Below are 16,189 nucleotides of genomic sequence, written 5' to 3'. Positions count from 1 at the left end.
ATACATGCTATGTTTTGGTTTCATAGATTTAGTCTTATACCAAACACATCGAAGAATATAATAGAATGCATAAAAACTAACCAAGTATTAAAAAAGAAAATATTTGAGGACTGGGAATGGGTGCAAGGCCCTGGTTCATCCCTAACACAGGAAAAATAAAAGGAGGGGAATGGTGAAGAGAATATTTGAGAAAAATATGTATAGAGCTAAATAGTTTCTCACTGCATCCAGTCAACTATATAAGGAAACATTCCCTTGATCAGTGCTACTTTTTCCAGATTGTACAGCCCAGAACACTAGTTTCACAGGATATTAATGTATAATAAGAAAAAAAGGAATTAATACTGAGCATAGTTTCTACAAATGTGTCAGGGCTTAAAATTACTCATTTGCATGAAGAACCCTATTCTGATTCAAGTAATCTATAGGCAGGATACACATATCCCAGTTAATACCACCTTTTTCAGTATTCCTTTGGATAAAAACGTCTATCAAAAGTGTACCACTTGAATAAATTAAATGGAAATTCTACCGTTAGACTAAACTAGGTGAATATTTTATAATGCTTTCAACAGTTTACTTCTTCATCAAGTACTTTTCTCTTCCCACCTACTCCAACTCCCCTCTCAACCCAGATAAAAAAAACTGCGAACTAATACAACCGTCCTGGTGCACTTTTCCTTTCTATTTGCCTCAATTGTCCTCTTGCAAGTAATTTAAGTTGGCAGCCATATTCCACAGCACATGCTCGACTGAAAATTTTTAATACACCACAGCATTTTAAACCCAAATTGCCACCTGGAATTATGATAGTTCTAAAAGATCAGGGATAAATATTCTCCACAACTGGCCAAGTAAAAAGTATTACTGCATCAATAAACTTAAGACTAAGCTTTATCGCTAACTTGCTTTGGAAAAAGACTATTTCTTACATCAAGGGCCCATTATTTACTAAAGTTTTTTTAGAGACAGCAAAAATCTGAAACCAACCCAAACTTGTATCAATGAAAAAAGCTTAAATTATTATATATATATTTATGTGGCACAAGAAATTGCCAACAAAATATGTAGGTCTTTTCCTAATATATCCCACACAATGGTAGGTATGAAAATGCTCAGTTACAAAATTACAATTCTTGTCTTCCCCTGCACATAGAATTGACTGGGATGTTTGTGTGTAGGTGTAACTATATATAAAACTATACATACATGTAAATAGCTTCTGTATGTACACATGTATATAAATATATTCAGAAAGACAAAAATACACTTGAGAATTATTACATAATATATGTACATATTATTACATAATAAACTATATTGCTTATATCATCTAGGAAAAAAATAGGAAAAAATACTAAAAATCACAACCATAATTCCCTTGTGTTTGACTACCTTAAAAATAGTTCCTTACTGGGCTGAGTTGTGGCTCAGTGGCAGAGCACTCACCCACACATGTGAGGAACTGGGTTGAATTCTCAGAACCACATATAAATGCATAACTAAAATAAAGGTACTGTGTTCATCTACAACTAAAAAAAAAAAAAAAATTTAAATAGTTCCTTACTAAACAAATGAAGGATAGAAGCAAACAAGTCTATTGTCATTCTAATTGTTTTCATAGGACACAAATGATGAGACTCCATGTTTTTAAGATATTGTGCACAAAAGAGTTAAAAGCAGGTCTAGACTGCTATTTTCAGGAGGGCCTGGCTTATAAGACTGGTCCTTGGCTGGTGTTATGCTTTGGATCTGCAATGTTCCTCAAAAGTTCATGAGTTGAAGGCCTGGTTCCCAATGTAGCAAACAGTCAGAGGCTAAGACTTTCAGAAAGTGATGGGATCATAAGAGCTCTAACCTCTTCAGTGGATTAATCCACTGTTGGCCTCATGATTTCAACTGGACTGTTAAGAGATGGTAAAAACTATGGGAGATGGGAACTAACTGAAGGGAGTAGATCTTGGGGGCATGTGCTTAAGGACCATATTTTGCCCCCAGTCCCTTCCTCCAGTTGTCTCTTCTTTGGTCAGTATCTTTCCTTTGCCACATCCTTCCACCATTATGTTCTGCCTTGCCTCAGACCCAAAGCAATGGAGCCAAATTAATAATGGAATGACACCTCTTAAACTGTTAGCCAAAATAAATCTTTTGTCCTCTCAGTTGTTGTTCTCAAATATTTTGATCCAGAAATGAAAAGCTGACTAATATAACTGACTTCTGCAACCCTTGATTTTGTTAGGGTTTCCACCATTCACTGATTAAGAATGACTCACTGGCCAGGTACAGTGGCACACACCTACACATAATCCCAATGGTTCAGGAGGTTGAGGCAGGAGAATCACAAGTTCAAAGCCAGACTCACTCAGCAACTTAGCAAGACCCTGTCTACAAAATAAGCAGCTTAGCAAGACCCTGTCTCCAAAATTAAATGGTTCCTGGAATTAGTGGTCAATTAGTGGTTTAAAAAAAAAAGGCTAAGTCTATTTGTGGTAACAATATGATTTATGCCCAGTACCTACTTTCCTTTTGGGAGTATAGAATCTTGGTACATACTAGGTAGAGGGTGCCTACCACAAATAAAAACCCTGGGAACGGAGTCTCTAACCAGCTTCCCTGATTCACTTGCATCATCACAACTCACTGTAGGGGAATTAACATATCCCATGTGACTTTAAGGACTTTGGAAACTTTAGTCTATATTCCACCAGATTTCACCTAATACACCTTTTCCTTTTACAGATTTTTGATTTGTATTCTGTTAAGAAGTCATAGCCAAAAGTATGACTGCATGCTCAGTCCTATGGGTGCTCCTGGTAATATCGCCAAACAGAGGTGGATCTTGAGGACTAGTAACACAAAGATACAGAAAAGAAAACTATCGTGCTTAAAGGACCTGTAAGGGATAACACAAATTCTTACCTCTTCTTTTTTTATATCTTTTTCTTGGTGCTGAAAAAACTCTACCTTCAGGCTTCCTGATGATGGCTGCTCTGGAGGAGGTAGATAACTTTTTGTATTCACAGCATCAAAAAGTTTTTCCACAAATATCTGTGTCTCTAAAAAAATAAATAATTAAATAAACAAACTAGATTAAAAGACATGACAAAAATTTTGCACTCTTACACATCAGACCTCCAATATGATGAAATATATCTTGACTTATATAAATCTAGAAATTATAATAAAACCAACAGCTTCCCAATCATTATATAATAGCCATGGTGATAATGATTTGTTTAATCTGTTTTCAAGGTAGGAGAGACTGGAATGGCTACAGCTTCTGGGCCAATCACTTCCCAGTCATGAATAGTCTATTTGATATAGCCCACCCACTATGTAACACAAACACTATTACTATCTAGATATTGACAAAGTGTAAAAGTTGAAAAGCAACATAGCTAGAAAAGATTCAAAGTGGTTTCCTAAGTGATACTAGTTTTGAATAAACATTTAGTAATTTTCTTAATCTTTTAACCTATGTCAGAAAAAACATCAGCATGCAATGAGCATATTCCTGTAATCCCAGAAGCTCAGGAGGCTGAGGCAAGAGGATCACAAGCTCAAAGTAAGTTTCAGCAAATAGCAAGATCCTGTCTCTAAATAAAATATAAAAAAGGATTAAGGAGAAAACTTGGAATGGAACCACCATTTGACCCCATTATCCCACTCCTCAGCATATACCCAAAGTTAGCATACTATAGTGACAAGGCCACATCAATGTTAATAGCAGCTCAATTCACAACAGCTAAGCTATGGAACCAACCTATGTGTCCTTCAACAGATGAATGGATAAATAAAATGTGGTACATATACACAATGGAATATTACTCAGCCAAAAAGAAAAATGAAATTATGGCCATTTGCCGGTAAATAGATGGAAATGGAGAATATCATGCTAACTGAAATAAACCAGTTCCAAAAAACCAAAGGCCGAATGTACTCTGTGATATGTGGACAATGACTCACAATTGGGCAGAGTAGGGTGGAGGTTCACTGGATTGGGGGAAATGGGAACAGGAAAGATAACCCAATGAATCAGACATAACTTTACTATGTTCCTTTATGAATAAACAACCAGCGTTAACTCCATATCATGCACAATCACAAGAACGGGAATTATACTCCATGTATGTTGATGTCAAAATACATTCTGCTGTCATGTATCACTCAAAGAATTAAAATTAAAAATTGTTCTATATATTTTTTTAATTCATCTTTTAGTTGTAGTTGGACACAATACTTTTATTTTATTTATTGTATGTGGTGCTGAGGATCGAACCCAGGGCCTCACATGCGCTAGGCGAGAACTCCACCACTGAGCCACAACCCCAGCCCCAAAAATTGTTCTATATTTAAAAGGGATAGGTCTCAGTGGTTAATTGCTCCTGGGTTCAATCCCTAGTACCAGGAAAAAAAAAAAAAAGAAAAAAGAAAAGAAAGAATGAGCATATTAATGAGGAAATTTCCATTTTAAAGCTATGGATATAATCAGAAACAACACTGTTTAACTGTTACAATTACAACCTATCTCATACTAAATTCCTTTAATGCTCTATGAATAATCTTACTATAAATAATTTATTAAAACAATAACAAAATACTAATTTTAAAATCAAAGATCTTACCTTTTTGAAGAAATACATCCAGCTGATCAATACATAATGCCTTTAACTCTTTTTCACTTTTGTCTTTCTTTACCAAAGCCAGAACATATTTTGCTAGGGCTGATGGATCTGCATCACAGCTAAAAAAAAAAAAAAAAAAAAAAAAGGAATGTTGAGGGTCTGGGGTTGTGTCTGAGTGGTAGAGTGCTCATCTAGCATGTGTGAGTCACTGGGTTCAATCCTCAGCACCACATGAAAAAAATAAAGGTACTGTGTCCATCTACAACTAAGAAAAAAAAATTCTAAAAAAAAAGAATGAAGAAAATTTAGCTATAAATAACAGCACATCCTATAAATTTTAGGTACAAACTGACTTATAAGATATTACAGTTGTAAATTAATATGTGTAAAAACACTGCTTCATACAAGGCACTGAAGAAATATGATATCCTTATGTTAAAACACCTTACATATCATAAATTCTATTATTCATACAAGAAATGATACACATAATAGAGAAATCAGTTTGTTAAAAGGGTAGAGAAGAACTTTATACAGTTTGTTACCATTTGTTGGGGAGGAGGAGAAATCAGGTATTCAGATTGTTTACGTTTGAATAATATTTATGAGTCAAAGGACAGAAGGATTAAAAAAAAAAAACTAATAACTATGGTTATTTGTGTCAGGGGAGTGATGGTGAGATCCAAGAGCAGAAAAGACAGGAAGGAAAGTTTCTGATGAGTGAATCATGTTCAAGATTTAACCCTAAATTTCACTGTCCGAAGTCTACACTTACAACCACTACACTAGACTGCTTCTTACAAAAAGTTGCCCAGAAACCAGACCTCCAATTTTCACATCTAGTTGGTTTATTTCAGTTAGCATGATATTTTCCATTTTCACCCATTTAACGGCAAATGCCATAATTTCATTTTTCTTTATGGGTGAGTAGTATTCTATTGTGTATATGTACCACATTTTATTTAACAATTCATCTGTTGAAGGACACCTACCTCCTCCTTTTATTCTCCACTTTTCAGTTTAATTTTCAAATATTTAAAACAGTCTCTAACCAATTTCTCAATCTCCTATATCTTTCCTTTTACCATCCTTCTAACTCATGGGCTTGGTGAAATCCCAACCTCGAACTGCCACCATGCCCAGCTGGCTAACTACTTTTTAAAATTTGTTAAGAATTCAAAATATAAACTAGAATCAATGTTTATAATTTCATATCTAAAACCAAAACAACTTGCACTTGGGAGGCGATTTTTTTCAAGTTATATATGTCATTCCATCATTATTTCTGTATTCTGAAAACAAAGAAAAGGTATGTACTTGGCAGATTTGAGCAGAAAATAAACTGAACCATAAAAATTTTAATGATATACCAAAATGTTTTGATTAGGAATAGAAAGGCTAAAGATGTCCTACTTTTGTCTTAATTAAAAGAACCAATACTACATTATCTGAACATCTAGTAATGATAATCTGCTATGAAAAGCATTTAAATTTACCTATCAAAAGAAAATCATACTCAGACAGTAAGGGGTTATTAAAAGAAATAGTCTCCATGGCAAGCAAGACTGTTAAGGAGATATTTTGCTGTACTAGTTGCCACTGCTACTAACAGGTTTGTGATGTGAATGACACAAAATGTCTCAGAGCTAGATTATTTCCTCCACTGAAAGTGGGACTAAAATCTTCTTACAAACCATAAGAAAGAGGGCAGGGAAAATCAATTTTTGAAAATGTGACATACTTCCTTCCTATTTAGGAAACCGGTTCTATTTTCCCTGTGTACTTTTTAACCACCCCTGCAAACAATCATAAAATCTCCCATTAAAGAATGATTCTGACCAAACTGCTTTAACTCTCATCACCTGTTGGGGATACAGGTGGGAGAAGAAGAGTAAAGAAAACAAAAATTTAAAAAAAGAAAATCAGAAACTACAAAATACGCAAGGCAGGACACCTTACTTACCAACCACATTGGTAGAAAGCAGGCAAAGGGGGAATACCTTAACTATTTAGTGAAAAATATATTAAAATAAGATTAAAGTGTGAAACGGTAAGGGGGAAACATAAATCATAATGATGCAATAAAACAGAGAGAGAGAGAGAATAGTGCGGCTCTCCCATGTAGAAGAGTGCTATGGCTTGAAGTTCTAGGTACCACCTTTTATATTTTTTTAAAAAACAGATTCTTAGAAAATGCTCAAGATGGTAAATAGATGTCATTATTAGATGGCTTATGAGGGATTCTCAGCCTAGAGAATAGAAATGTCAGAGAGAACTCAGTAATCCTGCAAATAATATCCTAGCTATCACAAGGAAGAAGAATTACATTTATTCAAATGTCCTCCATGGGATATAATTACAAAGAGTAAATAAAAACAACAGATTTTTGTCTTAAAAATAGATGGACTTTAAAAAAAAAAAAAAAAAGGCCCCCCCAAAGCAAAGTAAACTGCCTAAAAGTACAATAAACTACCTGAAAGAGAATTCTTCATTATTAGAATGATTTCAAGTATAGACTGAAAAATCCTTGGCAGATAAGCACTGGACTAGATAGTAAATGCCCCACAAACCTGAAAGAGCATAATCATTAGATTTAATTTTGTTCACAAGATATCATGCAAACATATGAAATATCCCTTCTCATTACCAATCTACCTAGCTATATGTATGTGAAAAATAAAAAATCTTTAAAAAATTACACTATAAATCACATACCATAAAAGATGTTTTACTGAAAAAATGAAAATTGAAAAACTAATTTTCTTAACTCTTAGAATCTGGGCCTATCATGGATCATTTTCATCTTCACAAAGTTTGAATAAAATAAAATAACTTATTATGTTTGGCTTGGTGGTTATCTTCCAATATTGCATTCAATACTCAAATACTTAATATACACTCAGTATGGCAGACATTATTCTAGATACTGAGGATATAACTTTGAAAAGAATAAAGTACCTGTCCCCACAGAATTTATATTGGGGTTGAGAGGACACACATATACATACACATATTTATGTAAATAATATGTACTGTCATATAGATAAGAGCTCTATAGAAAACTAATTCAGGGCAAGATAATGCATAGAGGAGGAGGAAAAACTAGAGAGAAGAAAGGAGAGAGGGAAGCAGGGAGGGAGGAAATGAGTGAAGAATTACAATCTTAGATGAGATCATCCAGGACTGACTCTTGACAAATTGTTTTAAACAGAGATCTGAATCTAGGCAGGGATTGCAATGAAGTACAACAAGATGTTTTATGGGAACAGTCCAGACCCAGTGAACCCAAGAAAAAGAGAGTCTGAGGCAAAAGCCTATTTGACATAATACAAGGAAAGAGATTCCGGTGAAATGGAGCAAAATGAGCATTCACCAACATTTAAATTTCGAATCTTTCATCTCTCCAAGGATTTCAAATTAATTGCTTCAGTGAACTTTGACAAATTAAACATCCAGATCACCTTAAAACCATTCACATAATGATTTAAAGGCATAAAAATAAAACTTTATCAATCTTTGAATATGCCATGTGAAGAATACAACAGATACAACAGACACTAGTATGGCAATATGTAAATCAATGGATGTGTAATTGATGTGATTCTGCAATCTGTATATGGGCTAAAAATGGGAGTTCATAACCCACTTGAAGCAAAGTGTGAAAGATGATATATCAAGAACTATGTAATGTTTTGAACAACCAACAATTAAAAAAAAAAAAAAAAACAGATGAAGCCGAAAAAAAAAAAAAGAATACAACAGATAAGAATGCCATTTTTATTTTGGAGGTTCACCTTCTTGCATAATTTTAATAAGCATAGGGGTGACTATCTAAGAGGGTTATTTTTCTTCCAGCTATATATGAGGAAGTATACAAACTAAATAAATTTGATAAGTCAAAGTAATATAGAATATCAAATGCTATAATAAAATCTCCCCCGAAGAACTGGATTTTAATATTGTTTAAATAACATGAATCAAAGTGCCCCTAGAAATAAGGGTTGCAATTTTTCCTAACCTACTCATCATATAATTGTTTTAGTTTATGATTTAGGATTTTTCAAAACAGTAATGAAACAAAGAAAACTATAACACTCCACAATAATATTTCAGGAGTTTGTTTTGCTCAAGTTTCTTGGAGGCTTTAGAAATTCAGTGGAAGATAACTGATAGAATTTAACCCCAGCTTCCATTTTCAGTAATCTTGAAAAGAAGGAGCTGGAGGTGGTAGTGGGAATTAAAAATTAAATTTAAATATGTTAACTCAGTAACTGAAGAACACGGATATACACCCACATCTGTTCCTACCAATTTTTCATTTTATATTCATGAAGAATACCTAATTTGCATCAGTCATAATTCTTTATTCTGTACTTATGATTACTTTTAAAAACCCAAATTTCAAGCAACAAATATGATACACACACTGAAATTTTTAATTGCTGTAGTTTATTGTGCAGTTTCATATAATCCAAGTAAGGCAAAACAAATTGATTGTGGTTAACTGTTAAAGTACATGTTATTCGTTAAGAATTATTATATGCTCAGTTCATTCTACAAAATAAAATTACCACCAAAACATATTGAAACATGATCTGAACATAAGAATCACACAATCCACTTAATTTCCTCCCACCTTTCTTTACAAGAGGGGATCTCCAATGTTTTCTCAGATTCCCTTTACGTAAAAATTAGAACTCCAAAGAGCTTTTAGGGCTATAGCTATCAATATTTATTATATTAATAATGAAAGTGAGAAAGTTTTTAATTCCTTTAAACTAACAACCAATTACAACTTAGCATGAATATTATTTTCTTGAAGTCATCAAAGGAAGTATTGCTACAAATAAATGAAAAATCCAAAAGCATCACCAGCTTTAGGCATAGCTATTATCTAGGAGTTCAAACGATATACCAGGATACTACTTTGCTTTCCCTTTAGAGCATTTCATTTTTAGACCACAGAGAAGCAACAATAGACCCACAGCTATGTTATTCTCATAGCTAGAGAAAGGAACCTATCATTCTCTCCCTCAGGGTCTGTACTGGCCCATACTGAAAATGACTCAACCTCCCAGTCTGGGTCATATCCCCTCCGCAAGGTCAGGGATAAATAGAATTCCAAGACTGACCACCTCACTTAAACTAGATACTGTACTTTTTACAGGGGTTGAGGGAAATCCTATATTTTATAAAACAAAAGATTTTTTACAAGAATTATAATATTTCACATTTTGTTCAAATACCTTTAAATGTCCTGTTAATAGAAGGCAGACCAATACTTCTGCATTCCATCTGTTGTGACACTGTTTGGAAGTACATGAAGAAAATCTGGTCCTACACAGATTTATAGTTAAAAAAAAAAAAAAGAAAGAAAAATGGGAACCTCACGGGTGACGTTAAAGTGTTTTAGGGAAACCCTAGGAGTCCTCACATCACACACGAGAATCACTGCTTTAAAAGTTATTAAGACATTTGTCTAGTTCCAAGACAAATTAATATCTTCACAATCTCAAAGACCCAATAATCAGATCACAAAATCAAAGTAAAAGTTTGTACTGTTCAGTGCAAAGAGCAGTAACCCAAATAGCAAATTAAGCACATATTCTCGTGGGCATAACATCATACCTCTCTTAGCTCTCTTTTTTGGGGGGACTAAACCTAGGGGCATTTAACCACTGAGTTACAGCCCCAGCCTTTTTTTTTTTTTTTTTAATATATTTTATTTAGAGACAGGGTCTCGCTGAGTTGCTGAGGCTAGCTTTGAACTGGCGATCTTCCTGCCTCAGCATCCTGAGCTGCTGGGATTACAGGCATGTGCCATGATGCCCAGCAAAAATCTCTTGAAAATTGGAATGGCAATATGGAAACACACAACAAAATTCCACATTTAGATATCTGTTGGTATTTTTTATTCTAATTCATAGTTGAAGAAGTATTTGAGTTTTCTGGGAAAAGTATGGTTTCCAATAGTCATCATTTTATTTACATTCTACCTAGTTACAAAATAGATCTCAGGTAATCCATCCCTTCTGTTATTAAAAGGTGACATAAATGACTAGTAATATTTTCTTTCATGACCAAGCAAAGGCAGAATTTTCCAAGAGAAAGAGCACCAAGGACTACAAATATAAACGATCATTCTATTGTATAAACTAGGCCAAGTCAGTTAAACCATTAACATCTATTTCTTAAATATTTAAAAATAAAACAACATACTGGCTAATGTTGTGTGGTAGGCTACACCTAATACACATTCACTTCTAAGTCTTTTTTAATATTGCCAACAAAATTTTCTAATACTGATAATGATGCTGAATATTTTCCTTTAAAAAAAGTAATTATAGACCTTTTTTGATTCAGAAATCTCAGGACTAAGTAATTAATCTTTAGTTTCTTCATCTGAGGAAACAGCCGTTTTGTCAAATTAGAAATAATTGTAAATGTGCTCAAGGAAAGCTTTTTTTTTTTTTTTTCCTTTTTTTATACTGGGGATTGAACCTGGGGGCACTTTACCACTGAGCTACATACCCAGTCCTATCTTTTATTTTGAGACGGGGTCTAGCTAAGTTGCTGAGGCTAGCCTTGAACTTGAGATCCTCCAGCCTCAACCTTCCAAGTCTCTGTGATTACAAGTATGCACCACCATGCCCAGCAAGAAGACATTAACCTGGTAAACATAATAACACAGGTTCAAGAATTACTGAAGAATAAATTACAATAAAAATTTTAAAGTTATAAAATGTCTATACTTACTTCTAAGAATATGCTTTATTTTAAATTCTGGCTGCATTTTAAGTAATATATTTGCTTTCGAGCTCACCCACTTAGTCCTAAGCCATATTGTTGGCCTTTCTTTGAAGAAGTCTGGTATTGTTTAAGAAGAAAAGAAAAGCATGGACTGAATCCCAAAATACCTGGGATTTTTAAATTTCTAATCTGGCATTAATTCTACTTATTCACTAAGTATATAATCCTGGGTTAGCATTTTTACTTCTCCAGGCTTCAGTTTACATATTTTTAAAATAAAAACACTAAACTACAGCATTTGAAAAAGTGGGTCATTTCAAGGAGTAAAATGTTAAGCTTTCCCCATCAATGCACCTCTTCTGTTTTCTGCTCTTCCCATCCCTAATAACTTTTAGCTAACTGAACTTTAAAATTCAGTATACTGTTAGAATCTTCAGGGGCAAAAGAAATTTTTCCTTTCATGTCTTTTTTCAAGAACCATATGATACCATTTTCTCAGCATATGCAAGCAAATTTTAAAGCTCTGGGAGGGATACATAACAACTAAATTCTACTAAATAGAAACATTTTGTATATTTCCCCTAAGTTGAAGACCTAAAGATCTATACATATTTCTACCACTGCTAAATTGTAACTGTTTTATGTTTGTCTGTTTCCCCTCAAGGGGATTCTAGGTAACTATGTCTGCCTTTTTTCCTAGAACCAACCACAATGTATTGAGAAGTATCTACTAATTACCAACATTACACAAAAGGTCATATAGAAGTAGAGACATAGCAACCAAAACTCAGAAAAAGCATGTCTTAATTGATGTCACAATTAGGACAAATGTATAAGTGTACTAATGAATTCATAAATCTGTCACAGACACAAAAATGTAAATAAAAATGCCTCTAACATTTTGACAAGTTCCTCTTCCTTTGACAAGTTGTCTTTTCTTCCTATATCCTGACTGCTCAGACTTAACCTCCTGTGCACATTTAGCACATATTTTCCAAGATTACCACCTTCTCTCTTGCTAAGTACCTAGACTAAGTACCACCTACAAAGTCCAAGTTTAGTTATTTCACAATTCACTCCTAAACTAGAATGATCAACTGCTTGCTAAAATTGTCTCCACAATACAAGTTAAAATTAAATTATCTACACACCATAAGCAACATTCTTGAAAAAATATCTGATCGAGTTGCTTCTACTTTAATCTTCTCCAATTTTCCAAAATATCCAAATTCCAGCATGGCAGTAAAACCTCCTCTTAATTTGAAATCAATAAAGACTATGTGGATTCAGAAGCCTCTTCTTAGTCCTAATGAATACAGGTGGTTCCTCAAAACCTCATGTATCCTCAAAGAACTTAACTTTTATTTCAATTTGACCTATTTAATCTCATCAGAGGCACCCAAAAGTTAACAAAATTCAACCTGAAAAATACCAAACACACACACACACACACACCTCTTTATATACTAGTAATAATTTTATGCAGCAGTTTTCAAAATCAGATCTACTTCTTCCAATCAATATGCTATTATGGAATTAAACTATTTAAAATGGTAACTTAAGTACTTGAGATCATGAAAGAACATAATATAAGCATTAAAAGGTCAGTTTTCCATTGCTAAATCAAATACCTGAGATAATCAACTACAAACAGTTTTGTTTTAGCTTAATTTTAGAGGTTTGGGCCTATGGCAGCACATCATGTTGGAAGCTGGAAGCAGAACAAAAGTATTCATTTCATGGCTAGGAAGTGAACAAGAGTGAGGAAGTGGATGGGGTTCCACTATCTCCTTCAAGAAAACACAGCACCTTCAATGACCTAAAAATCTACCAGGAGGACCTCTCAATAACACTAAGTCTGAGGACCACAGCTTTAACACACGGCCTTTTGGGGAACTTTCGAGATTCAAAGTATAGCAGTCATGCTGACAATTTTAAATATTCCCCATAAAGTCATAAGTGATAGCAGGCCATGAAGTACCTGTTATCTTTTAAACTCATACAAGGAACAGCAAATAAATGACCTCCTGACTGCATATCAATGTTTATGTGAAATTTACAGTCACACAAATTTTTATTTACAACAACTGACTTCATTTAAATTTCATAATTTTTATATCAACTTTTAAACTTCCAACAAGCAATGGAAAATAAATAACTGAAGAATGTATGTATAGCAATAGAGAGTATAGGATATCAGAATTCAAAAAACTACAAAAAACTCAAAAATAGTCTAGAGTTTATAATGACACATTCATTACATTATGTCCAGTCACTTTTTAAAAATGGCTCTTTAAAACCATGGGGAGGGGTTAAAAATGCAATACGGGACATGATTAAGTAAGTTTATCTGGACTAATAGGTTTAAAGAAACAAGAAAATACCTGGCCAAGCTTCCAAACATCCATTTCCCCCTCTTTTTGTGGTGCTTAGGGTTGAGCCCAGGGCACTCTACCACTGAGTTACACATCCCCAGTCTTTTTTATTTTTTATTTTGAGACAGGTCTAGTTAAGTTGCCCAGGTTGGGTTGAACTTGTGATCCTCCTGTCTTCGGCCTCCCAAACAGCTGGAAGTATAGGCCTGAGCCACCTCACCCAGCCAAACATCCAGTTCTTAATCCTAAAAAAACCCTCCAACAATATTAGATGATTCTGGCAATCAATTCCTACTAATGAGAACAAAGTGTATACACACATGGAAAAATACAGAGGAAGATGTATATTTATAGAGTCAAAAAATAGGAAAACAACCTAAATGACAGGAACAAAATAATTATACAAAGTGTAGTATGTCCACATAATGACACTAAATTTCAGGCATTTTAAACATAAAAACTACATGTTATACTAAAAGTCCAAAAGAAAAAGACATTTCAAGCCCTTCTGCTATATTTGCTACCTTTTCACACTGTGAAAATTAATTTAAGAGGCTAGCATCCGCTATAACTTGGATGTCACCACCATAACTCACGTTAAAATTGTATCCCCATCATGAGGTAGAACCAGGCGAGGTCTTCAGGAAGTAATCAGAATTAGATGAAGTCATGAGAGTAGAGCTCTAATGATTGCATTAATGAGCCTATTCGGACTTGCTATGTGCTGCTCCATACCAACTGCCTTGAGACTTTAGACAGTACTCATCAGAAAGAAGAAGAAAGAAGGCTCTCACCGGATATGGTCCCTCAACCTGAGACTTTCCAGTCTCTGGAACTGTGAGAAATAAATTTATTTTCTTTATAAATTACCCAATTTGTGTTACTGAGTTGCAGCAACAGAAATGGACTAAGACTGGTCACAGGTCATACTGTAAATACAACACTATTCAAACAAATTGCATATGTTCACTAAATGTAACACTATGGAGACACTGGAAAGAATAGGATTCTACTTAATAATATACCCCTATGGCAGGATATGCAGTGTTACCTGGAATATTAGTTGCAGTAGCATGGGCATAATATGAGCTAATAAATTTTTTAAAATTATCTACTTACATAAATATGTAATAAGTGTGTGTTAAGTTTTACATGTTTATGAGTATATGTGAGAATAAGAAAAGGGACATAAGACTCACTTTTAGTTTATATTTTTATACTATTTTAATTAAAGTAAGCATGTATTATTATCAAGTAAAAGATTTAACAAGAAACTGTGTTAATCTGAACTAAAAATAGTATTGACATTATTATAATAATTATACATTACTCTAACAATGAAATACTACTCAACAATAAAATAAAACAAAGTATTTGCAACAGTATAAACCTTTTAAACATTATTTTTAAAAGAAGTCTTACACAAAAGACTACATACTCAATGATTCCATATGTAAGAAGTTCTAAAACAGGCAATACTAATATATAGTGGCAAAAAAAAAAAAAATCAGAATAGTGCTTTCTTCTAGTGACAGGTGTGGTCACAAGAAGGAGAATGATGAAAACTTTTCAGGGTGATGTCAATGTTCTTTACCTTGATGGGAGACTGGGTTACAACAATGGATGCATTTGTTGAATTCATTAAATGGTACACTTAATATCTATCTGTATATTTGATTGTACATAAACTCTAAAATTTAAAAAGAAAACTAAACCAATACTGAACTGTAATGATATACATCTTTGGGGTAAAGTGCACTGATGTCTACAATTTACTTTTAAATGAATCAAAAAGGACACAGTACACTAAAATGTTAATGGCAGAATCTAAGCAATGGGTGTATCACTGTAAGATTCAAAACATGTTTCTTATACATTTGACTTCTCATATACTATAATCCTGTGGGGGTGAGGGTTAAGCAAAAATAGGCAGAAAATTCTGAAAATGAGTATTATTAACAGGGAACTAATCTTACAGGGAATTATAAATCCCCCCAAAATAAAAGTGTGGTATAATAGACATAGATCAATAACACATATAGAAAGTTAGAAAAAACCCAAATGTACATAAAAATTTATTATAGAATTAAGGTAGTCTCCCAAATCATTAGGAAAACACATATATTATGCAGTTAATTGTATAAGGATAAATTTGTACACATGTGAATATAATAAGAGAGCTGGATCCATACTTCCTACACGCCTCTTTTAAATATATTTCAGGTGGGTAGAAGACTGAGGTACTAAAAATAAGAGCACTGTCAGGGGTGATGATGCATGACTGTAATCCCAGCACCTTGGGAGGCTGAGGCAGGAGAATGACAAGTTCAAAGCCAGCCTCAGCAACTCAACTAGGCCCTAAACAATTTATCAAGATTGCGAAACAAAAAATAAAAAAGGGTTGGGAATGTGGCTCAGTGGTTAAGCACTCCTGTGTTC

The 16,189-nt window shown here is 33.8% G+C and overlaps 1 protein-coding gene across 9 annotated transcripts in view; it reads right to left on the bottom strand.

Moving 5' to 3' along the window:
* The window catches only part of Rbm26 (RNA binding motif protein 26), a 79,151-nt gene that overhangs the window by 51,885 nt on the left and 11,077 nt on the right, over nucleotides 1–16,189 (bottom strand). For all 9 annotated transcript variants that reach the window (XM_048801406.1, XM_048801407.1, XM_048801403.1 and 6 more), the window contains exons 2-3: nucleotides 4,626–4,744; nucleotides 2,920–3,056 (exon numbers count right to left, since the gene is read on the bottom strand). In XM_048801406.1, the coding sequence (XP_048657363.1) occupies nucleotides 2,920–3,056; nucleotides 4,626–4,744 (256 nt within the window). The remainder of the gene's footprint in view (nucleotides 1–2,919; nucleotides 3,057–4,625; nucleotides 4,745–16,189) is intronic.

The sequence above is a fragment of the Marmota marmota genome, unplaced genomic scaffold (assembly GCF_001458135.2).
Source record: "Marmota marmota marmota unplaced genomic scaffold, marMar, whole genome shotgun sequence".
In the NCBI taxonomy this organism is placed as follows: Eukaryota; Metazoa; Chordata; class Mammalia; order Rodentia; family Sciuridae; genus Marmota; species Marmota marmota.
Note: the sequence above shows the minus strand (reverse complement) of the source record. Positions and strands in the feature narration are given on the sequence as shown.